Below are 26,624 nucleotides of genomic sequence, written 5' to 3' on the forward strand. Positions count from 1 at the left end.
ACTATTATCAACTTCATCTTGCACAAAATCTTACCTCTTTCAGACTTGTATGATCCTTTCCCTCTCTTCTCTTCTTCATAATGTCTCTACTTTTAATGAAGCCTCCAATATCCTGGCCTGAAGTCTTTTGTGACTTTCTTAACTTCTGAGAGAGTTCATAGTAACTTAAACATCCCCGTGGATGAATCACCCAAGGCCCAGATTCTCATTTCTAGACCTCCATTTCCCCCCTCCACTCAGCTGTCATTTCTTGTCATAACCTGGCATATTGGTACCTGGAATGCCTCAGTTTCTGTCTCTACAGCCTCTGACCATTTCCTTCTCATCCTTCCAGCTCATGGGCTCACGTTGTTGTCATTCCTCCATTTCATCAAAGCTTCAATGTGTTGACTCCCACCACTTTCTCACTGTCAGCTTCAACTCTCTGTCTAATCTAGCTTCATGAGTCCAACTAGAGTCACCTCTTTGTGAATGCCTTCAACCTACTTGCCCTGCTCTCTCTCTCTCACCCCAGACCTTTTGCCCTCCATCTCTGTCTGCACACAAACAGCCAAACAAATTATCCAAGTGAGCTGACTTTTTAAATATTAATCACTCAGTCTCAAATCTCAGCATAACATCAGATACTTCCCTGAAATTCTATCTGCTTCTCTTATAGATGTCCCATCTCATCATACTAGATTGCTACTCTGCATCTTCTCTGTCCTCAAACCTCCCACACCCCCTCTTCCCTTCTCATTCTTTGTTGATGATCTAATCCTGTTGTTCATTGAGAAATCAAAAGTCATCCATTTCAAATGCATTCAACTTCCTCTGCGAAACCTCCATATCCACCTGTACTTGCACCCATCTTCTCCTCCCTCCCATGGGCTTATTCCATGCATTTGTGGCCTACTCATACAAAAACACAGTCCTCCAGTTCTGCTCAAATCAAGGACTTTGCTCCTTCCCTAACAGTCTCTTTCCTATTCTTTTTCCTCTCTCTCTCTCTTTCTGTTTCCTCTCCTTCTCTCTCTCTTCTCTCTTTTTATCTTCTCTCTCTCTTTCCTCTCTCTTTCTCCTGTCTTTTTTCTCTCTCCACTCTCTCATTTTATCTCCTCTCTCTCATTCTCTTCCTGTCTCCTCTACTATCTCTCTCTCCTCTCTTCCTTCCCTTTCCTTCCTCTCCCTAGAAAATTTTCATCTGCACCCCTCCTTGTAGCTAATGCCTCATTTCTTTGCTTGTTTCATCAAGCTTCTTGAGGTTCACGTACACATGCTGTCTTTTCTTTTCCATGTCCCATCAGACTTCAAAGTCCTCCCATCAGATTATCATAATGGTCCTTACCAAGCTTGTCTAAGATCTATGCATTGCAAGAACAAGGCCTACTTTTCTCTTTTCCCTCTTTCTTAACCTCTGGGAAAAATATCTAGAAAGTAACCCTTCTCTCTTCCTTGAAACACCCTTGTGCCTTGGCTTGTGTAACACCATTCTCTCCTGATATCCCTTGTATTTCATCAGCCAGTCTCGCTCATTCTATTTCCCTTGTTCCTCATTTATCCAATCCGAAGTTTGATCCCAAGCCCTCTTCTCTTAACATTTTACACTGACTCTGTGAGACCTCATCAATACCCCTCTTTAAATGTTCAAAATTAAACTTATAATTTTACCTCCAGAGTTTCCCCATTCCAATCATTATTACCCTGTCTACCCATTACTCAAACCAGAAACTAAGTACTCCTTCATCTCATTCTTTCTCTCACTACCCAAATTTTATCCATTCGGAAGTTCTGTTTATTTTATAACCAAAGTATATAGTAAGCCATTTAATAGTTTGTATTAGTCCATTATCACACTGCTATAAAGATACTACCTGAGACTGGGTAATTTTGAAAGGAAAGAGGTTTAATTGACTCACACTTCTGCATGGCTGGGGAGGCCTCAGGAAACTTACAATCATGCTGGAAGGCGAAGGGAAAGCAAGAACCTTCTTCACATGCCAGCAGGAGAGAGAAGCATAAGCAAGGGAAATGCCAGATGCTAATAAAACCATCAGATGTCATGAGAACTCACTCACTATCATGAGAACAGCATGGGGGAAACCACCCCCATGATCGAATCACTTCCCTCCCTTGACACATGGGGATTATAATCCAAGATGAGATTTGGGTGGGGACACAGAGCCAAACCATTTCATAGTTTTAATCCTTATCTGTCACCATCCTACGGGCAACTGCCTCCTAGGTAGTCTCTCTGCTTCCACATCAGCCTTCTTCAAATAATTTTCTATAGATGAACCTAGGTGACCTTTTAAAATATTAATTAGGTTGAGTCAACCCCCTATTTTAAAAATTTCAATGGATTTCCAGTGAATGTCCCAGAAAAGCCTGCAGGGAGCTGCCTGATGTAGCACTGGTCCACAATGGATGACAGTAATTTGCACTATGATTGTTGTAATGGAAAAGTTGAAAAGAAATGAATTAAGGAAATGTTTTGGCTTTTGCAAATGGTATTCACTCTGCATGAGCCCTCCTCACTTTTATATGGCAGCATCCTCTCCTCCTTCAGTAGCAATTTAAATACTATTTCCTCATATATTCTTTCCTTTGTCAATGTTTTCACGTATTCATTCATTTACTCTATGGATATTTATTGAATTCCAAATAGTTATACCAAGCAGTGGTGACATGACAGTGAAAGATAAAGTCCTTCTCCTTGTGGAGTTTATGATCAAGATAGAATGGACATGGGGGAAGTCTGACAATAAAGAACAAACAAGTAAATATATGATATGTTAGATGACAGTAAATGATCAAGGGAAAAATAAAGCAGGATAATTCAGGAAAGGGATTGCAGGGCATGAGGGATGCACTTTTATATAGGGTAAATGAGGCAGGGTTCTATTAGAAAGTAATATTTGAACAGAGATTTGAAGAACATTAAGGAGCAAGCCATGTGGCTATCTGGATACAGGACATTTCAGACAGAGGGATATTCATGGAAGAGCAAGATCTCTGTGTGTGGAGAGATTAAAAGAAGGAAAGCAGCAGGAGGTAGGATCCCAGAGGAAAGGGTTGAGATTGAGTTTGGCCTTGCAGGCCATTCTAACAGACTTATTCTGAATGTAATGGAGAGCTACTGGAGAGTTGGGGCTGAGGAGTGCTTTGTTGAGTTTTGGGATTGTTTGTTTGTTTTGAGATGGGCTCTTGATCTGTCATCCAGGCTGGAGTGCAGTAGCATGATCATGACTCACTGCAGCGCAACATCCTGAGCTCAAGAGATCCTTCCACCTCAGCCTCCAGAGTAACTGGGACTACAGGCATGAGCCACCATCTCCTCCTAATTTTTGTATTTTTGGTAGAGACACAGTTTTGTAATGTTGCCCAGGCTAGTTTCGAACTCCTGGGATCAAGCAATCCTCCTGCTTTGCCCTCCCAAATTGCTGAGATTATAGGCATGAGTCACTGTGCCCAGCCTAGATTTGTATTTTTAAAAGAACATTCTACCTACAGTGGTGACACTTTAGGAAGGAAGTCACAGAATCAAGAAGATATGTTAAAGAGCTACTGCAATAATCCAAGTGAGTGAGTGATACAACCATAGCAGGTAGCAAAACAAGTGAGAAAAACAAAACAAAAGCCCTGGACAGATCAATAAAGTACCATACAGGAAAAAAAAAAAAAAAGGAAAAATGTTCACTGAGCAACAGATTAAATTTAAATCTCACCATGAATTGCCTTGAAAAAACTCAAACATAGTAAGTACAAATGGAGAATGTTAGGTTGGTCAAAAAGTTTAGAAATGATGCCAGTTTCTAGTCATCTACTTGTCTATTGAGTTCATATAAGACAAATTCCGGCTGACCCTGAGAGACTTGCTTTTCCTAGTTTTATAAAGAAAGCTGAGCAACTTGGTATATCCCAGTCTGTGCCTGTTTCTCAGTCATATCTCTTCTTTCTTCAGCTCTTATATAAAACCTAGGAGGAAGAATTTCTGCCTCCAGAACTTTCTCAAAACTACTCAGAATATCAGGCTCTGATTCATACCAAAGTTTGTATCTGGTTGGACCCAGAATATAATTTGTCACATTTTTTCAAAGAAAAATGTTTTGATCCATTCAGTTTATTAACTGTCTGTCTCAAAGTATATGCCAGTTTCAGCTTAATAAATTATAGACGTGATTCTCAGCTTGTTTTGACCACTGCCTTATATTGGGCTCATCCAAATGCAAACTCTGAGACAGGATTAGAGAGCAATTTTGGAAGGAGGTAGAGGAACCACTGGTAGGTAACAGGGAGATGCAACATGCAAGGGAAATCTACCAATAAATTGTACCTATCAAGCCAATTAGAACCATGGGCAATAGAAGCTTAGTCCTCCTGGGGAAAACACTGGGAGCCAGTGTAGTACATGCCCTGCAGTTAAGCCATCGGAGAAATAAGGGAGATAGTGTATTTATACATACCAGCTGCCATCAGTTAATAACTAAGGGCCACTTCTTGAGACAGTTAATTCCCTGCATCTGCTGCAAAGGTGGGCAAAGTGGCTTTGGCATCGGTGAAGTGAAAAAATGCAGGAGCTGGCCCTTTGGGTGCGTGGGCACTGAAATGATAGGAGAAAAATACGGAGAAAGCTTTGTCAAGGTCTGTTACAGCTATTGGGATATTGCAGCACTCTGGTAATAGATGCCATGAGAAACCTCAGAATTTGCTGACATGACAGGCCTTTCTTGAACATTTCCCTGTAAATAAGAATGGGTCAGATGCTACCATATTGATAGATTAGGTAACAAAACCCAGTGGTGTGAAATAGAAAAGTCTTCAGGTCCCCCATGTCATTAACTTCTGCCTTCATGGTTTTGTATCATTTATGTTAATTAGATGCTTGCCCCCCATAGATGGTTACATATATAACCATTTTTCTATAATACATGACTTGGCTTTACCATTACAAAGTTAGGTATGGCCTGAATAATTGGTGGTTTTGTTTTTTTGTTTTTGTTTTTTTTTTTTTTTTGAGATGAAGTCTTGCTCTGTGGCCCAGGCTGGAGTGCAGTGGTGCGATCTCTGCTCACTGCAAGCTCCGCCTCCTCGGTTCATGCCATTCTCCTGCCTCAGCCTCCCGAGTAGCTGGGACTACAGGCACCCACCACTACGCCCAGCTAATTTTTTTTTTTTTTTTTTTTTTTTTTGTATTTTTTAGTAGAGACTGGGTTTCACCGTGTTAGCCAGTATGGTCTCAATCTCCTGACCTCGTGCTCCACCAGCCTCGGCCTCCCAAAGTGCCAGGATTACAGGCATGAGCCACCACGCCCTGCCAAATAATTGGTTTTAATATCTATTTACTGCCAGAAGGAAAGGCTGTGAGTTCATTAAAGTTATCATTTTTTTGTAAACATAACCCCAACATTTTAATAAGTTGTTACTAATAACATCATACCAATCTACCCAGTCTCTGAGAGATGTTCTTGCACCTAGCTTATTTTAAAAGGTGTAACAGGCCAGGTGCAGTGGCTCACACCTGTAATCCCAGCACTTTGGGAGGCTGAGGCAGGCAGATCACTTGAGGTTAGGAGTTCGAGACCAGCCTGGCTAACGTGGTGAAACCCCGTCGCTACTAAAAACACAAAAATTAGCCGGGTGTGGTGGCAGGCGCCTGTAGTCCCAGCTACTTGGGAGGCTGAGGCAGGAGAATCACTTGAACCCAGGAAGCAGAGGTTGCAGTGATCTGAGATCACGCCATTGCACTCCAGCCTAGGCGATAAGGGCAAAACTCCGTCTAAAAAAAAAAAAAAAAAAAAAAAAATGCACAACAAAAACATTATACTGCCATTAGTTGGGTATGCAAATAATTAAATAACAAATGTTGAATTAATGTGTGATGCACAGAGGTCAGCACAGCAACAAACAGAAACTTGTTGAGCACATGAATCAATGTAGTCCATTTATACTCACATGGTTCTAAAACCCGTCCTTGCATTGACAGTCTATAAAAGAACTGAGACCCTCAATTACTTCATATTGCTTATCAAATTCTCACCACTCCAAACAGAACTACTTTTTCCAAATTGCTCATTGTTGTGATGGCACCTCTTTAAACTGAATGACAATATGGCTATGTTTTGTGAGATTGTAACATGTGTCTTGGCCAATTGTCTTACATGCATTTTGGGAAAAGATTAGTTATGTAAAAGTTTAGACTTCAGTAGTTTTTAGTTAGAGCTGTAGGGTAAAGAAAAAATAGTTTGCTTTTTACCAAACATTTTTCAAATATTTGAAAAATAAAGTCCAAAAAAAAGGGATTCTAAAATTGGAACAAGAATATGTCTTTCTTCACATAAAAATAATCATAGTGGTAGTAGAAATGTACTCCTAGAACTCTGTGAGACTGATAAATAAAACAACATATAAAAGATCACCTGATAGATGAAATCAAACATACGGAAAGATTCTGAACCTGCTAAACTCAAGAACAAGTTTTGTTCTCTGGGAGAATAAATGTGATTTTTCTATCTCATGGAGAAAGAATATTTTATCAAATATTCCTACAGCTTAGGTGAAGGGTATGTCAAAATATCTACTCATCTTTGCTCTCTGTTCATGACCACTGAATAATTTTTGGACTGCTACCTTGATTGCTATGGCAAGCAGAGGGCATTCTTTGCAGAGAGCATATGAACTTCAAAGTTACTGCCCATGAAAAGAGCAATTACTCACTGCAAATTGATAAATTAATATTTTGCCTTATACATCATCTTATATAAACTTGGCTACTGAGAATTCATCACCAAGAAAACTAATCTGATTTCAGTATAAAGACAAAAATAAACATGAGACTGGAAAACTGGAATATAAGCCTTGCAGTGGGGAAACTCAAGACAAGTGACATAATTAATAGGCTTCATTAGTAATGGAGCTCAGTCCTCCTTAGAAAAATCCTGGAAGCCTTCTGGCTGGTCTTCTTTAACCAACACCTTTATCAAAAGCCTAAAAGCCTTCCTTTTACAACATTATGGTTTGTGAAGTGAGGATAATGAATTCTATTTTTAAGATGAATAATATATTTAATAGTCATTAAAACCAAAATAAAAATTAAACATTAATATAATATAAAATTTTAAATGCAGGTAGACAATTATCACAAATTATGTGTTATAAAGCAGAGTAACAAACAAAAAAGAAAAATTTTATTTAATAACTATCACTAAAAATTAGATCTTAATATATAGAAAAAATCAAGTCAGAGCTATACCTCATACTATAGGTTTTAATGAACAAGTTAAAGATATAAACGCTAGAAATTCTGAAAGGCAGAACACACTCAAAGAGGATAAATTACATGCTATTTTGTTTACGTAAAACTATCTAATTGAATCTCCCAAAATTCACTAGGGAGGGAAATAGGTAATGAAATTGTAATTTAGAGCGCTAAATTAACTCGCTTACAGAAACAAACCAAGTTAACAGAAGTTTTGGAATTTGAAGCAGATCTAAATCTGTACGTGTCTCAATATGCCTCAGTGACATAGTACATTTACCTAAACTATAAATAGGGATATAATTATATAACTATTGACAAACTAGAACCATAATTAAGAATAAATAAGCTAAAAATATGTACATTTCAACTTCTACAAAATAAAAACTGACAAAGATGATAAAAATGAAGACATCAGAATGTGCAGTAAATGATATCAGAGTTAAGACATTCTTACTCCACTCAGCTCTATGAAACCAATAAATAATAAATAAGAAGAGAAAATAACCCATCTTCAAAAAGAACCTAAAAATGGCAATTAACCCTTCTGCCCCAAACACATAACACAAAGAATGTCTACTAAATACAGTAAAATTTATATTCAAATTAGTAACATTTAGGACTAGTTAATTTTCCTTCAGATCTCTTTCAGAGTTGCTATTGCCTAAATGTTCGTGTCCTCTCAAAATTAATATGTTGGGTTCCTAATCCCCAAGGTGATGGTATTAGAGGTGGGACCTTTGAGAGGTGATTAGCTCATGAAGGTGGAGCCCTCATGAATGTTATTAATGCCCATATAGAGTAAGCTTGCTGCATCACATTACCTGATTTTAAACTATACTATAAGGCTACAGCAACCAAAACAGCATGGTACTGGTACAGAAATAGATACATAGACCAATGGAACAGAATAGAGAACTCAGAAATAAAGCCACACACCTACAGCCATCTGCTCTTCAACAAAATTGATAAAAATAATCAAATGCGGAAAGGGTTTTCTATTCAATAAATGATGCTGGGATAGCTGGCTAGCCATATGCAGATGAATGAAACTGGACCCCTACCTTTCATCATATACAAAAATCAACTCAAGATGAATTAAAGACTTAAATGTCTTTAATTTATCACAGCACTTTAATCATCACAGCACTACTCACAATAGCAAAACATAGAATCAACCTAGGTGCCCATTAATGGTGGACTGGATAAACAAAATGAGGTACACATACACCATGAAATACTACACAGCCCTAAAAAGGAATGAAATTGTGTCCTTTGCCGCAATATGGATGCAGCTGGAGGCGATTATGCTAAGTGAATTAATTCAGGAACAGAAAACCAAATACTACATGTTCTCACTTACAAGTGAGAGCTAAGCATTGGTACTAATAGACATAAAGATAGCAACCATAGACACTGAGACTACTAGAGTAGGGAGGGAGGAAAAGGGCAAGGGTTGAAAAACTAACTATTGGGCCTGGCACGGTGGCTCACCTGTAATCCCAGCACTTTGAGGAGCCAAGGCAGGCAGATCACAAGGTCAGGAGTTCAAGACCGGCCTGGCCAACATAGTGAAACCCCGTCTCTACCAAAAATACAAAAATTAGCTGGGCATGGTGGCGGGCATCTGTAATACCAGCTACTCTGGAGGTTGAGGCAGGAGAATCGCTTGAACCTGGGAGGCAGAGATTGCAGTGAGCCGAAATTGAGCCACTGCACTCCAGCCTAGGCAATACAGCGAGACTCCGTCTCCAAAAAAAAAAAAAAAACAACTAACTATTGAGTACTATGCTCAGACCTGGGTGATGGAATCAATCACACCCCAAACCTTAGCATCACACAATGTACCCATGTAACAACATGTACCCTCTAAGTCTAAAATTAAAGTTGAAATTATTTTTAAAAAAGAAAATACAAATTTAAAAATTACAATGAGGTACCACTATGTGCTTATTAGAATGGCTAAAATTAAAAAGTCTGCCATACCAAGTGCTGGTGGGAAAGCAAAATGATACCTCAAGTTTGGAAAGCAGTTTGGCAGTTTCTTAAAATGTTAAACATGCATCTACACCATGACCCAGACATTCTACTCCCAGATATTTACCCAAGAGAAATGAATGTCTATAAATCTGTACAAAGATGTGTACACAAATTTTTATAGCAACTCTATTTCAGATAGCCCCAAATGATAACAATGCAAATGTTCATCAACAGATGAACAAAGTTTAAACAATTGTACTATACTTATACAGTTAAATACTACTCAGCAATTTAAAAAAAGAATGAACTATTGATGCACAAAACTCTGAGTATGAATCGCAAAATAATTGTGCTGAGTGACAAATGTCAAACAAAAAATGAACACACTGTGTAGCCCCATATATAAAAAATAAACTATACTTTAATAAATATATAACATAACATATAATTCCATAAAAAGTAAATTAATCTCTAGTGATAGAAAACATATTAGTGTTGCCTGGGAATATGGTAGCTGGGTAGGGTGGGAAGGAAGAATTATAAAGTTGCATGGGGAAACTTTTAGGGATAATGGATATGTCCATTATCTTGGTTGTGATGAACATGGATGGAAAATTCCTAAACAAAATAGTCACAGACTGAATCCAGGAATATACCAAAAGTACTAGTGACCAAATCTGAATTTGTTACCAACAATGGACGATTAGGTTAACATTAGAAAATCAATCCATGTAATATACACAGTAATAGATTGAGAAGAAAACATATAATCTTCCCAATATATATGACATGTTTGCTAAAATCCAGCATGTTCTTATGATTAAACATTCCTAGCAAATTATGAGCAGGAGATTTTCTTAACCTTATACACAATTTCTATAAAATCAATGAAACAAATATTATACCTGATAGTGGAATATTAAAAGTTTTCTCTTTGAAATAAAGAAATAACAATGATGTTCACTATCACGGCTTCATTGAACATGGCATTGATGGTTCAAAAAGTAGGAGGGAAAGGTTATAGGGACTGGAAGAAAAAGAAAACTATCATTATTGTCAGATTAAAAGATCGTGTAGTCAAAACTCCAAAAGAATCTTTGGATATATCATTCCAATTTTAAATATGTATTTAACAAAATTACTGAACACAAAAATCAAAAGGCTGAAATCAATTGTATTTCTATCTGCAAGAAAATGTAATTAAAGAAATATAACATTTATACTAGCATCAAAGGAATCTCAAGTACCAAACAATAAGTATTTTAAATGCCTCTGTAAGACCTTGACAGTGAAACATAATTAAACTGTATTAAATAAACTTTAAAAAAGAGATATGTTCTCTGTTTATGTATTCTAATACTTGAGCCAAAATTGAAATTTGATTCTTTCCAATTTACTTAAACATATTTTGCAATCCTAATCAAAATCCTAGTTCACCTGTGAAATAGATAGCTGATTTTAAAATGTACAGGAAATACAATTGTCCAAGAATAGCCAAAACACTCGAATGGAGCAAAGTGGGAGAACTTTCTCCATCAGATATTAAGATTTACTACAAAACTATGCAATTAAAATGAAATTAGCAATGACATAAGAATAGACAAGTAAGTAAAAGGAAAAAAGAGTATGCAGTTTAAAAAGATACACACTTTTATGAACACTTATTTTTATTTAAATTTTTAATATTTTATTATTGTTATTCGTATATTACTTATTTTATGCACAGATTTTGACTTATTATAGCCGGTATTGTAAGCAGTGCAAAAAAACACACGGTTTTCAATGAATGTGCTAGAACATTAAGGTATCCATACAAAAACAAAGATGAAATTGACCCTATACCATTTACAAAAATCATCTCCAGGTAATTTAGAGATGTAAACGTGTAAGGCAATATATTATAGGTACATAAAAAGCTTTCTTAAACAAGACATAAGAGCATTAACTATAAAAGAAAGAATTTATAAATGAGGACTGAAAATAAGGGTTTCTAGTCACGATAAGAACTCATTAAAAAATTTAAAAGATGAACCACAGAATGAGTTCAAAATATTTGTAATGCATGTAACCAACAAATAATACATAGATATGCATAACTTAGAGCACTAAAAATTATTTTTAGCAAAGAGAACAATGCAGTTTAAAAAGGGGGAAACGCTTTAATATGCAAATATTAAATGTTTATATTAATATTTAATATTAATAACATTAACTAAATAATTTAATATTACTATTAACAATTAATACTAATAACAAAGAAAAATGCAAATGGCCAATAGACATATGCAAAGATGCCCAACACAGCAATAATCAGAGAAATGCAAACGAGATATAATACTCATCCTACAAATTGGCTAAAATTTAAAAGTCTAATAATGCTTTTGATATTGGTGTTGGTGAGTAAAGAAAACTCTCCTTAAACTGCTGATGGGAGCTCAGTTGGTATTCTCTAGCAGGTTAAAAAATGTTAACTTATGACCCAGAAATTCCACACCTTAATACAACCTAGGGAATTCATGTACATTTGCTGACATAAAGGAGACATGAGGAAGGAAGCAGAGATGATGTGATTGCTGGAAGGAGGACATAAGCCAAAGAATGAAAGCAGCCTCCACAAGCAGGAAATAGCAGGGAAATACATCTATTCCTAAGAACCTCTAGCAGGAACTAACCTTGCCCAAGATTCATTGTGGACTTCAGACCTCCAGAACAGTAAGATAATAAATTTGTGTTGTTTTAAGTCACTAAGTTTGTGACAACTTATTACAACAACAAACTAATACAGAAAGCAGAATTGTTTATAAAAACCTATCCTATGCAAAAACATAATCAGTATCAATTGCAAAAAAAATCAAAACAAATTCAAAAATATGCAAATTAAGTGAATTGTGACACGTATGACAGAGGCTGGTTTCTCTCATATACAAAAGTACATGAAAGAACTAGTATTAAAGACATCAGCAGCCCAGTGGAAAACCAGGAAAAAGGAAATAAATATTGCAAATAAAAAGAAATATAAATGGCCAGTATCTCTCCCCGGCCCCTGGCCCATCCCATGAAGAGATGCTAATCTTATTCACACTAGAAAAATGTTTTTGACTGGGTGCCATGGCTCACGCCTGTAATCCCAGCACTTTGGGAGGCAGAGGCAGGCAGATCACTTGAAGTCAGGAGTTCAAGACCAGCCTGACCAACATGGTGAAACCACGTCTTTACTAAAAATACAAAAAATTAGCCAGATGTGGTGGCGGGCACCTGTAATCCCAGCTACTCAAGAGGCTGAGGCAGAATCGCTTGAACCCAGGAGGTGGAGGTTGCAGTGAGCTGAGATTGTGCCACTGCACTCTAGCCTGAGTGACAGAGGGAGACTCTGTCTCAAAAAAAGAAAAAAGAAAAATGTTCTTTTTTACCTGGTGCCATTTCTCCCTGGGCCACCCATAGGGCCACGTGATTACCCTGATTCAATAATTCTTCAACTTCAGCCTGCCTCCCCAGAATTACCTAAAGAGCATGTTAAGAATGAATAATTCTAGATCTCATCCCCAAAGCTTCTGATTCACTAAATTTGGGGCCAGGAAATCTGCATTTTCTACATAATGGCCTAAGAAATATATTTCAAAAAATACTGCCTACCTTTTGACCTTCCTATTGCTGGATTTCTTCCTCAGACATCCTGAGCTGACCAGATTCCATAGTCGAGGTTGCCAGATATATAACTAGCAGCATCAAAGTTAACCATGTACATGATACAACTTTGTCATAAGAGTACATGATACAACTTTGTCATAAGAGGGACACTGCCAGTGTCACTGAAGAAACCAGAGTGACATCTAAATAATTATCACACTGTAGAATGGTTGCCACTGTAGTCATCGGGAGGCAGGAGGCAAACTAAGATGATATTTCCTAGATAAGTATGTAGCAAGTATGCAATAAGTATGTAAGTAATACGCTTTATTTAATATACAGCTAGAAGCCACGCTCTTCTGTCTCCACTTATTTGGAATACATTCTATACCTGTGAATTCACAGAGATAATCAACAAGGCATCTCTGTCAGGATGTAAGCATGATTTTAGGGTGTAAACTAACATCATCTTTACGGAAATAACATAACTCTTTACGAAACTGATGTTTAATCTCTATGATTTCTAACACCCACTAAATAACCTGGTTGGCCGGCCCCTTGTTGCCATACATAAGTTGCCTTTAATGAGGGGACAGGATGTTTATCTTCAGTGTGGTAGGTGAACAGACATGTGTTCACAGCAATGACTCTAGGTCAAAATCCTGACAAGCCTTGTTTACCTTTTGTCCCCGCCTCCCCAGGCCCAGGCAGATGAAAACCTTTTGCTTGCGTCAGCTCTAGAAACAACTTGTGCTGCATTTGACCAACATACTTTAGGACCATAAATATTTTTTAAATTTCCTTCCCCCTAACTCTTGCTTTCAAGAAATAGAATTGTCCTTGGATACTTGCATAATATCCAGTAGTAACCCTAGACTAGAAAAATTTGATGGAAAAGTTTGCCCTAATGTCATTTCCACAATATCTTTGTCTGTATAAATTACATTTCTGTTTTTCAAAGAGGACTTGTATTGGCATGTATTGAATTCCTTGCCTTTTGTAGCATTGATTTGAAAAGTACAGGTGTTAAAGCTCTCACTGTGTTCTACACAGATGTGATGTGGAGAATAAAGGTGTCTTGCTACTTTATACAATATTATAGAAGCATAAGTACAATAATTAAATATCAGTAGCATCCCTAAAAGCCAATGTATGGTTTCATCTGAGCAAATGAAATGTCACTGGTTTGACATCAAAAATAAATACTATAAAAAACTTGCTAAAAATTCTGCTCATAGAACCAACAGTTCAGTAAACTCTAAAGTATGGGAAAGTCTTTTAAAGCTAATAGTGTTTAACCATCCACTATTTTGCCTTCACATACGTAGCTAATAATGAAAAGTGGCTTGGTATTTATATAAACTGACTATGAATGAGGAGATGGAACTCTTGCCTATCTTTGACCCTAATAAACCATACAGCCTCCCTAGACTATCACTATCACATGGGTAGGAGAGAGGCAAGATAGGAGAGATTGGATTATATGATCTCTGTGGTATCTTTAAGCATTCATGTTTTATGCTCTGTTTCTACAATGACTGATACTCTTCAAGAGAAACAGAAGTAGCTACTCTTTATCTACACAAGCTCAGAACCATAACCAAGTTTTGTCTTTGGGAATTCCACTGTAAAATCATCCCCTGTTGGAAACAGTAGCTCACACCTGTAATCTCAGTACTTTAGGAGACCAAGGCAGGAGGATCACTTAAGCCCACGAGTTTGAGACCAGCCTGGACAATATAGCAGGACCTTGTCTCTACAAAATATTTTTAAAATTAACCAAGTGTGGTGACATGCACCTGTAAACCCAAGTACTTGAGAGGCTGAGGTGGGAGGATCACTTGAACTCAGGAGGCAGAGGTTGCCGTGAGCTGCACTCAGACCACTACTGCACTCCAGCCTGAGAAACAGAGCAAGACTCTGTCTCCAAAAAAAAATTTAAAGCAAAAATCATTCCCACAAATCTCCAAGGAGTAAACAGAAATGAAATGATGGGGCTTCAGGTAGTTCCTCCTTAGTTACTGAAGAATCTTTTAAATATGTTCATAATTATAATCTGGATTCAAATTCTGGATACCATTGAAATCAGGAGTTTCAAATGGAGAAAGCTAGAGGTACCCACATAAATGATCTAGTACCTATTTCTATTGCTTCCTGTTTCTTTTCTTTAAAACTCATCCTATAAATAGCATTCAAGTAGATAGAAAATCTTATTAGAAGAAAATATAAGAAAAATCTTATATGTAGAAGAAATCATCTATAGTGTAAACAAAAGATAGAAACCTTTGTGAAATATCTCCTTCAAACACAACAATAGAGAAGAATGTTGTTTTTCCCTTGTAAAAAGCAATGTCACATAAAGACCTGGAGTTGTTTCATTAATTCTCTTAGGCAAATTAAATTATCTAATTCAACATGACATGAAATAATGCAAAAGTAAATTACTTTATCTGGCTTCCAAAAATACTAAAACTACTTTTCTCAAGAAACTAAGCGATACTTAGAATACATTCTATTACCAGGGTCAACCTTGTTTCTGAATTACAGTGATGGGATAGTGAAGACAGGAGGCAGTCTCCCTTTGAAATTCTCCAACCAACATGTATTATCTATCAATCAGAGAACAGTTAACTGCATTTTCTTTCAAGTTTATTGATGTTGCTGCCAGCCTGCAATGTTTGCATCAGGACACTCTATACCCTGTTTCAAACCCATACTAACAAAGGAAAAGGGAGACATGAAAAAGGGAAATAATATTCAAAAATATCCAGATCCCACTCTGGGCTTTTTTTCATTAAATTCTCACGTTTCCAACTTCAGTTTCTCCTTAATAAATATTTGTGGTGGTGTAAAATGTGTTCCTCACCCACATTATGTACTTTTTATCAGTGGTAATACTATGAGAAGTGAGAATGTTGTATTGTAGTTACTTTAAAATGATTTTGTAAATATCATATTGTAGAGGTTTGACTGAATAATCAAGAAAGAAAATGCCAAAGTATGGAAACAAACATACTGGTACTAGTTAAATCAGAGTTCCTTCATCTTAACTTTGTTATTTCAGAAAATCTTTAAAATTGAGAGTGCAGTTCAACCACAAGACATTTTAAAGAGAGAAGCAGGACTCAACTGAATTGAAATGAGCGTCATTATTCTATCTTTCTTCCTATACCATACTTGAGTCCTGATGACTTTCAACAATGGCCTCTGCTAAAAGTATCATTCCTTGAAGTGGGTTCTGCAGTGGACATGTGTGTGTATGTGTTGTCAGTATATGTAATTTTGCTTTTACAATGTTGGCAGTAAGAAGAAGCCTTCTAATTTTATTCAGCATGATGATAGGCCCTAGCATTTTAATTATTTTTTATGTTGTGAGTAATTTATTATTCACTGGCTATCTTCCCTGTAAATCTTGTCCTCGCTCTGTAAGGTTTTTCTTTGGTGTCCAACAAAGGGTTTCATTGCAATAAGAATCAAGGTGTGTCTAAATTCTTACCCAGAGCCCAAACAATGCCAGTCTTCCAGACCAGCCTGGGAGTTTGGGGTGGGGAAACAGTCATTATAGAATATCTTCATCTCTCTTCCCAGAGATCACCACAGTTATCACCCATGCCCTCCTAAAAGGGTGTCTCGAAGCATATCTTGCTGTAGAGCAGAATTCGGAACTGAGAAGACGAGGGCTCAAATTGTATCTCACAGGATTTGCGTGCAAGAGAAACCCAAAGGAATGGATTGGCTCTTCTTCAGAAACATTTGCCTTTTGATCATTCTAATGGTAAGTAGAATTTAAAGAGGTGGGAAGGAAATGCAGCCTCAAGGTCTTGTCTCTGTCAACTGTCGGGCTTTCTACATGGGATTTATTCCATTTTTAATCTCCTTCCTGCAAAGAGAGTTCTAGAAGTCCAGCCTCTGTTAATTTCAAACAACTCTCTCCGCCTTGAGGAACAAAATGCCATAGAGAAGCGGGGTGAGAATCTGGCTGAATTAAATTTATATGCCCTCAGAGACATAATCTACTTCACTTTGAGTGTTAGGACTATTCTAAAATTTTAAATTGGAAATAAAATTCATATTCTATGATCATATAAATAAATCAGATAGATTGCTGTGAAAACTGCCCGTGCAAATGGGTTCTAAATTTGAAGGGAAGTTAATCAAACCCATTTCTTTTCAATAGTTATTTCCCTATGAGTTTCTTTCAAAGTGGAGGAATGATAGCCATGTTGAAATTACATTGCAACTAATGATGAAATATTAAAGTCATGAGAATTTTTTCCAGTCAGATATTGCTAAAGAAAAATGAAGCCCAGCCATCAAGACAAAACTTTTCTGGAATTATGAATGCGTTCCTACAGACCAGCAAAGAAATATTTAAATGACTTATTTCTTTACAGTAAACATGGCATCTTGGATATTATATTTCTTTCCTCTAACCTTTGGGTGCCCAAGGTGTGACATGATTTCCAGACAGGCAGCATGCATAGCAAATATCCTACCCTAGAAGGAGATAATTCCAACTTCAAAGAAGAACACAGTTCCAGTTGGCCAATCAACAAACTATTGCCAATTCTGGGAAGATAAGAGGACAGGATTATTAGGAATTGTACAAATTTTTCAAAGTAAATTGAGACAAATGCATTATAGTTGGCCACACTTCAATCTCCCAGGAGTATCCACGTTAGCGCTACAACCTAAGCTTAGAAAGTGATTCCCATCCTATTCTTAGGCAAGTGGCAATTATACCAGACTCCTCTGAACATCAGTTGTAAGAGACAGAGAGTAGCTAGGGCTGGGAGAGATGGGAGCACGTCATTGTCCAGGAGGCACAGTGAGAGCTACTCTTCTGGAATTCACATTTCTAAACTTCAAGAGCAGTGCGGGAGCCGAACACTGCCAAAGGGCACACAACCCCAAGCTCAAAAGGGAACGTGAGAACAGTGGTAGAATATTGCATCCTCTGAGTTTAGGAGACAGATTGTTAAACAATACCATTTTTGAAAAATATTTTTAAACTTAAAAACATAAGACGAAGGGCAATATTCTGTTACAATGATCATTATTTATTTACTAAATAAAATAAATGTTACTAAAAGAAGAGGCAAGAATCGGACTTGGTCTTCAATTGAAATAGTAAGTTATTAGGATACACCTCTTGTTACTCTTCCACCGAGTATATTCATGCTTTGACTCAGATAAACTTTTGGTTTTCTGTAAGGAAAATTGTATGTGTCAAGATTTTAGAGGCCACTTCTGAGCACTAAATCTTGCCTCCCATTGCCTTCTGCACAGGCATGTTTTATGATAATATTATTTAATTGAAGAGTTGATTCTTCTCCTTGATCTTGAAAGAGTATTATATTTCAGACTCTCAGGATCTTTTTTTGGTAGTATTTATTTATTTTCCTTGGTAATACTAGCGTTTTTAATACTTAATTCCTCCTACTCCTCATTGATATTGAAGTCTTTGTGTTTGACATTTCATGGTAATTGTGAAAAAGTTCTTTAAGTATTTTTTTCTTTATGCATGTCTAATAGATCCCTTACCATATCAATTAATAATGTCTGGAATTGGGAGGTAGAGACTTCTAGCATATTTCAAAATTGAAACAAATACAAGAATTGTTTAAGGAGAATCAATGTGATGTTATAGATATTATAGGAAAGTAGACATGCCTACTTCTCTTTAATTTCCTGAACTTGAACTCTGCCCCTTCTTCATTAACTAAATCAAAGACTCTCTGGGGCATCATTGCAGCTTACACTAATGAGGGTGTGGCAGCCTCTCAGAGACTCACAGGTACTTTGTGTCAGCTACATCTCAACCGCAAAGAGTACTTTAAACAAAGTTCTGACTGGCTAACCAGCAAAAGGTACTCAAAACTCTAGATTACAATAGGACACTGATTTTATCACGAGTCATGTGGCATTTTCTTCCTAAGGATGCTTATCATGTTCTTCTACAAAACAGACAGGGGTGGTGAGGGACATTCAACAGTGAACCGAGATTCAGAAGTCCCGGGTTTGAATTACAGCTCCTCTTCAAAGTGGCTGTGTAACTTTGGCAAAAGCACCCAACTTCTCAGGGCTTCCTTTGACCTCATGTGAGAATGTATGGTTAGACATGATGTTATTAAGTTGCTTCCACTGTAGAAACTGCAATTCTAAAATTATCTCCACTGAATACTTACATAGTAGAAGTTCATTTCTGGCTCATAAATAGTTTTCATAAATTTGGCTGGAGAATCTGAGGATTTCGGTAATTCTATGGATTGTATAAATTTTATAAGGAAGGAATCACTTACGGCAGGACAGTTATTAGCTGGAAGAGGCCTATATTATATCAAGTGGATAAGGTCATAAAAGACAACCATTTATCAGATAAGAATTTTTCTCTATGTGTGATGACCATTCATGCTACATATAAGATGTAAGCACTTCCATTAAATAGTCTAATTCTTGGAAGTTAAAAAGGTAGGTGGCTAAATATAGCTGTTATCTCATTGCAAGTTGAGAGCAGGCATCAAAATTTGAAAACATATTTAAAATTAACTTAGCCACTTATCAATTTAGTTCTCACGTGCACTCAAATATGTTATTCTGAAACGTGGAACAGAAATTTGTTTCTATTTACTTGTCAGGCAAATTTCCAGAAATATGACAGAGAAAAACACCTTATCCTATTTGGCTTGATATTTGTACTAAACAGAATACCCTAGATTGCTTTAAATGATTGGTTTCAGTACTGCTTATTACAGAAAGAATGTACTCATCACCGCAAAGGTTACATCGAAGCAAATCTCACCTCTACGATTGTTTTGTTGATATAAGTGGCTAAGGAATTACTAAATGTATTCTAAATCAGTGAATAAGTTTATATTTTTTGCCTTCAAATTCCTGCAGAGTCCATGGGGAGAACCTCATATAAAAAAAGCTTTATATCCCAAGAGATATCTAGTATTACCATGACCTATAACTTAGTATAGTTTTCTCAAGAATATCTACCTATTGACTTGTAGGATAAAAATCCTGCCCTAAAAAGATTTCATGGCCCTTGGGATTCTATGACCCTTTTCCTTTTTGAAAGATACTTTTTTTGTTGGGGACAGAGCTTCTGGATCCTGAGTACGTAGTCTGACTCTTTTCTAGTTCCTAATTATCCAGGAAGGAGTTCCGTATAGAGCAATGAAACCGTTGTTTAAGCTGCAGTAATGTTTCCTTCCCTTCCCCAAGTGGGAGCACAGTTGGAATTCCTCACTCATGGAAAGCAGCTCTGACTACAGGGTGTGTGACAACAGTGCCTGGAGGGAAACCTTCAGACATAACTTGCATGAGAAATGTTTGCCCTTCTTTTCTACGCAGAAAATTACATGGCTTACAAACTAAGATGCCATTATTGATACACCTTCCATTATAAGCAAAAGTGGTATAATTAGGCTTGAACTTGGCAACTCTACCATAGACCTGGTAGGATGGTAACTGCTTTACTCAATTATTATTATAAGCATTATTCAGGAAAGAACTGCTTATTAATAAGTTGGTCCTACATATGTGGATGACTTCAAAACTGACTACTTACTTCAAAAGGGTAAGTCATAGAGATGAAACAGTAGCCTTGTTCTGTAGCTACTACTTTAAATACACTCAGAATGTAAGAGAATAATATCTATTCCAGTATTGCAAGAAGCATATATTATATGCTTAGAGTCTACATATCTTATATAAAATCATCATGTTCTCTCTAGAAGTAAGGATTAAAAGAGAAAACAAGACCCAGAAAAATTTCTACAGTTTTCTAAAAGTTAGATGACAATAGAGTGTGGTGTATCCTGTTATTCCTCTCTGGAATATATACATTATTACAGGTCAAAACTTGTCTTGCACATAGAGAACAGTGTCTGTCACATGCTTTGTCAATGAAAATGTTTCAATGAATGAATGGATTTAGTTTCTAACTTATCTTTCTTACCAAGTCACTTAATCATATATTTCCCACCCACATGTTGATGAGCAACTTTAACATGGTCAGTGAGCTTTAAAAAGAGCTGGAGTGTTTCATATTGAGACGAGGTATTGGTTCTCTGAAGCTGCCAGCCACTACATTGCCATTCCAACACCTGACACTAACAAAACATTTCACAGTTAACAAAACCATTTGAAGAGATCACAAAAGTCTCGAAAGGTAAATTTTGCAAATTAAAAAAAAAAATGTTCATGGGATAAATTAGTCAGACAGCTCACAACTGGGACAGTCAGGATGTGAGCCCAAAACTCTTCAACTCTGCCAGCATTGACTCCCTTCTCCCTTTGGACCAATGACCAACCCTATACATTCTTCCTTTACATTGCCTAATTCATCCCAGTATCTTTTTTTATTTTCCTGCTTCCCTCCTGTTTTAACATGTCACTCTTTCTAGGCCTGTGTCTTACTCTTCATTTCTTTCTCAGAAATTAGCAGAGACATAAATTTTAGTTTCCTTTTTTTTCTTTTTTGAGTTGGAGTCTTGCAATGTTGCCCAGGCTGGAGTGCAATGGTGTGATCTCAGCTCACTGCAACGTCCCCCTCCAAGGTTCAAGCAATTCTCCTGCCTCAGCCTCCCTGGTAGCTTGGGATTACAGGCACCCGCCACCACACCCAGCTAATTTTTTTTTTTTTTTTTTTTGTATTTTTAGTAGAGATGGGGTTTCACTATGTTAGCTAGGCTGGTCTCAAACTCCTAACCTCGTGATCTGCCCATATCAGCCTCCCAAAGTGCTGGGATTACAGGCATAAGCCACCACGCCCAGCCAAATATTAGTATCTTAAGCATTTTTATATTTCCAGTAAAAGTCCTGTTCAAGTTTTTGCCATTAATGCAACCTATCAAAAGGACATCCAAAAATAAAGGCAGACAGGAAACCGTCATCAACCAGGCCCACAGAGACTGTAATACATTTAGGATACCACACATCTCTCCAGGTTATGTTTGCTCCCTCAACAGCACATGCCTCCAACTCCCTTTTCTAGTACTCTACCATCGTGATAACTGGCTCAGCCATTTCTATTCGGTGTGTGTGTCTTTTACTCAGGGCCTCAGGTCAAGCCACATCAATGGATGATGCTTGGCCCACATATTGCTCTGAAAATGTGACTTTTGGGCTGGTCCAAAGGTAGTGAGTTATCTCAACTGATTGCTCACAGCCACTTGCAGGTCAAGCTCCTTGTTCTATTCTTTCCCCCCTGTCTCACTACTGCACTTGACTAGTCTTAAAAAAGAAAAATTTTTAAAAAGGCTTTTGTAGGCAAGGAATTTCCACCATTACCTAGGAGTCCATGACTACTTTTCACGGTCTAACTGAGGTTCATACAGTTATGTTGTGCACTTTAGGAGGCTGATGTCATTCCATGCTTCTTCCAAAACACTCATTAACAGGTGTTTCCTAGAAAGTGAGGGCTCCTGATGGGGCTTATGATTTCATAGGGCCTGGGAGTAATACCTGGCAAGTTCCTTCCGGGAGACCTGTACATAAAGTGACAGGATTTGGAGGGTTTGGCTTCTGTTACCCTCATCCTTAGAGCCAGCTGAGTAGGGAGCAGGAATACCACAAATGTACTATGGAAGCCTCCATCAGCACAGCATAGGTTCTGCTAGATGAAAACCCTGGGTCCTAGTATTCCACTTCCCTGGCCTGAAAATAATGAAAAATAAAAAATTCAGGGACAGCAAAAGGATGAAAAGGGGCTTATACTCAAACATTCTCAGAGTTACTTCAGTTGAGCTGGGCTCTGTAGAAAGGATAAGACCAAGGTAAAATGAACTCAAAACTCCTCATCCGTTTAAACTACAGACAAGTCTGCTTGATGTGGCTACTTTCAAGTCCTTAAAAATGATTGGCTAGTACTTTTAGATGTCACGGGGCACTATGAATGCGCCCTTGAAAGCACAGAAGAAAACGCTTCTTTCTTTCTTCCTTCGTCTTTACAAATGTACTGAGCATTTGCTGTGCCTATCACTTCCACCTTGGTCATTCTATTTGGATCAGAGTCTGAAACAGGGAGAAGCCAGGGGATTTGTCCAAAGCCACACTACTCAGTTCTTGTGCCTGCCTGTCTCAAGAAATTTGTAATAAATCACATTGTTTTTATAAAGCCAAATTATAATTTAAGGCTACATATCCACTATGGACTGTAAATCAATGACTTCCAAATGTACACTTGATATCGGCTTAATTTTTCCTATAAGAGTCTTCAAATTGGGACACGTATTTTGCTGAATACATATTCCTTTAAAACTCTAGTTTTAAAACTCTAGCTTTATTCTAGTATATTCCTTTAAAACTCTAGTTTAAAACTAGAGTTTTTTATCTAGTTTTAAAACTCTAGTTTTATTCTAGCATATTCCTTTAAAACTCAAGTTTAAAATACTAGAGTTTTAAAACTAGAGTTTTAAAGGAATCATTTTCCAGATCCCCAGCTTCTAGTCTTTCCTCAAGTCAATCTACCTCAGCGTGCACCTGAACTTGAGGTATCAAGCTGGTTCTTCTCTCCCAAATCCCCCTTAAAAAGTCACACCTTTCAGCCATGGCAAACATTCTGTTGCAGTCTAATAGATTGTGAAATTATCTGGGGCACTAAACTAAGGAATAATGGAAAATATTGACGTCAGTATTGAGAAAGAGAGTTAATTTCAAGGCACTTAACAAATCCTTTTGCAAGTCCTGCTTTTCAATTATTTGTTTTCAACAAAATTAAAAGAGGACCTAAAGGAGTTGTCAACTTATACATCATTAAAAATCATTTTGATGATAAATTGCCTTATAGATTTAGGTCATGTAATTCAGAATAAGTTTTAAGAATTTAATGACTCTGCTACCAGAAAAAAAATTCCAATGTCATCTATTAATATGAACAAGTTTTCCCAGTACTTACAACTGAAAGACAAAACCAGACAAAACAGAATTGGTTCTGAAGCTTGTTTAATTCTAATAATAAGTAATATTTATTTAAGAACTAATTTTTTTAAAATTTCATCCCTGTGTTTGCAATGCATTTCCAATAAATTTTTACTTTTCATATTTAATTATATTGCATTGAAATTTCAATATTTGCATTTTGTTTGCTCAATTGTGATGCTAAGTATAATTGTAAAACTAATCTAATTCAGAGAAAAAATGTTTGTTTACACTTAGAGCCTCACAATGATAGAAATTCCAATAAAATAAAATTTCTATTCATATGTATATTTTCATTACAGACAAGTATGCTAGGCTGCTCAATAAAAACCTTAAAATACATTAAAATATGTGTGAAGCTTGAAAATATATTCCAGTAGGATGAACCTATGGAAGGGATAATTCATCAATAGAAATGTGGTATAAGAGTTCAAGGAGTAATAGGAGTAAAATAAATTCCAACTGACAAAGAACTTATTCATCTATTTTTCTAATGGATGAAACTGAGCATCAGGGCAACAGCATGTAGATTCTTGCATCTCCCACAGCTCCTCATACGTTCCCTTACCTTCCAGCAAAAATATTATTGACCATTTCTGGAACATCCGCTGACTTAGAGCCTTTACAACTGTGTTCTTGTTTCACCCTGGGTGAAATGCTCTTCCTCATCAATTCCTCTTATCAAACTAGCTTCATTCTGCAGAGCCCTTTCAAATCCCTGCTCTCCTAGGAAGTCCTCTTGAAATTCACTTGGATAACTTGAGTTTCCTTCTCTATCCTCCATCGAGCCCACTGAGGTATCCTAACCTGCTGTAGATTTATGTGTTTGTCTTCCCTAAAATGTAAATACTTTGGAGGGCAAAAAGTCTATTATTCATTTGTGTTAGCCATGTTTATTTCACATCATCGACAAAATGTATATTTAAAAATGAATTAATAAAAGAATATTGTCAATGTTTTTATGACATGGCTTCCTCTAAATTATGCAAATTTATGCTAATGTGGTATCTTCTATCAAAACAGGTGGTGATGGAAGTAAACAGTGAATTTATTGTTGAGGTAATGTAAAATAAAATTATTTTCTCAATTTAAAATTAAAACAAAAACTGAATTTTGTAATGTGTTGTATATAAAAATCAGAATATTTGAAATTGTAATTATCCAGGTAAAAGTTAAGAGAAAGAACTAGTGAACTGAAATAGCGATGGTAAAATCCATGCTCCCAAATCTCTATGCATTTAGGGCATGTGTTTGCAACAGCTTAGTGTCTTAGTAACTCCTGTTTATCAAACTATATGAGTAGTTTATTTATGTTTTCCAATCCACAGCAAAGCAAAAGCAGCAAAGTGACACTTTAGAGTGGGAAGAGATTGTTTAGACACATTAGACAGAAAGACAATTAATGGTTCATCAATGAGAAAAAGGACAAACATTCAAATTGTATAATCCCAACTAAATAGAAAACATATAATCTAGTGCCATTTAGAGTAGAACTCAGGAAATAGAGCTGCTGTCCTCTATCTCTGGCAGAGCTTTATTTTATTATAATAGTTAAATTTTCCTTATGATCCCCTCAAATCATTGGAAAAAATAAAGTTTTCTCATCTTTTTGGTGAAATAGGGAATAGGTGGTACATTTCAGTAAGTTGTATCAAAATGGAGAAATAATGTAAATACTCTGGTTGTAATATATGCTTCATTCAGTGGAACACCTCCTTCCCCCAAAGTGGTAATTAAATGAAGCTTAGCCTAAGTAAACTTATAATCACCTGTGTTTCAGGGGGTACATTAGGACTTACAAAAATAAATACGTGCATATATATAGTTTATGCATGTATACAAATATGCTTGCACATGTAGTGACATTTCTAATCTCATTAATAGTATGAAATCCTTAAGTATACATCAATAGCAGCAACTTAAGGCTACGAAAGAAAAACCATATAGCAAGCACAGATACAAATGACAGCATTGCAAAGCCTTATAGGTGTCCATGGGATTATTGGAGGAATCATCAATTCCTCCAATATTAATAATATGTTTCTAATTCTGCAAAAATATACTTGGGTGCTTAGCCACAGTGGTGTCCTTATCAACAGAAGAGAAAAATTCTCTTCTATCTTTTAGGTGAGCACGACTCACCAGCACAACTTTTATGTTATATGGGATGTGTATACACGGAACAATGATAATCTTTAAACTCTGCAGACTGTAAATTCTGGTGAAAGCTCAATGAAGGGTGAGATAGGCAAGGCTCCTATATGGTGAAGATAGATTGAGAAAAGGAAAACTGCACAACTTATACAGTATGGCACATCATGAGCTCCTCAAGTAGCTAATTAAATTTATTTCACTAGAATCAAATAATTGGAACCAAGATGATTCCAAAAGAAGTGGCAGCCAGGGGTAACCAAGCTCTATGTATCCAGAGTTGTGAATTCGTGAAAACATTCTCTGTTCTTCAAATTCAACATCACTGTTTCTTCTAAATGCACCTTACAATATTAAATAAATGTCCTTTCTAAGTAAAATTGTTCTCACACTGTAAGACATCTGAACCATTTTTGCTTAAGGTGAAGGAATTTGACATTGAAAATGGCACTACAAAATGGCAAACAGTCAGAAGACAAAAGCGGGAGTGGATCAAGTTTGCCGCAGCCTGTCGAGAAGGAGAGGACAACTCGAAGAGGAACCCCATTGCCAAAGTAAGTGATGAAGCAATCTGATGACAAATGCTTTTGCAGAGCAGGGAAGCTTTCAAATATCTCCAAGATTTGCAGGCTTCACTGCTCTACAGTTATTTAAGAAGACAGAATGTGGTCATTTGCTCCAGTTGCTGAGCCACTGATTT

General features: G+C 36.7%; 1 protein-coding gene and 1 long non-coding RNA gene across 4 annotated transcripts in view; one reads left to right on the plus strand and one right to left on the minus strand.

Annotated features, from left to right (window-relative positions):
• LOC107969464 (uncharacterized) overlaps nucleotides 1–26,624 on the minus strand; it is a 51,894-nt gene that overhangs the window by 10,281 nt on the left and 14,989 nt on the right. The window contains exons 2-3 of one of the 2 annotated variants that reach the window (XR_010151882.1): nucleotides 10,123–10,244; nucleotides 4,446–4,582 (exon numbers count right to left, since the gene is read on the minus strand). This is a non-coding gene — a long non-coding RNA (uncharacterized LOC107969464). The remainder of the gene's footprint in view (nucleotides 1–4,445; nucleotides 4,583–10,122; nucleotides 10,245–26,624) is intronic. The other variant, XR_001711293.4, reaches the window with a different exon arrangement.
• DSG4 (desmoglein 4) overlaps nucleotides 16,437–26,624 on the plus strand; it is a 39,774-nt gene continuing 29,586 nt past the window's right edge. For both annotated transcript variants that reach the window (XM_009433834.5, XM_016933486.4), the window contains exons 1-3: nucleotides 16,437–16,619; nucleotides 24,797–24,832; nucleotides 26,347–26,478. In XM_009433834.5, coding sequence (XP_009432109.5) covers nucleotides 16,572–16,619; nucleotides 24,797–24,832; nucleotides 26,347–26,478 — 216 coding nt within the window. In that variant the 5' untranslated portion in view covers nucleotides 16,437–16,571. The remainder of the gene's footprint in view (nucleotides 16,620–24,796; nucleotides 24,833–26,346; nucleotides 26,479–26,624) is intronic.

The sequence above is a fragment of the Pan troglodytes genome, chromosome 17 (assembly GCF_028858775.2).
Source record: "Pan troglodytes isolate AG18354 chromosome 17, NHGRI_mPanTro3-v2.0_pri, whole genome shotgun sequence".
NCBI lineage: Eukaryota > Metazoa > Chordata > Mammalia > Primates > Hominidae > Pan > Pan troglodytes.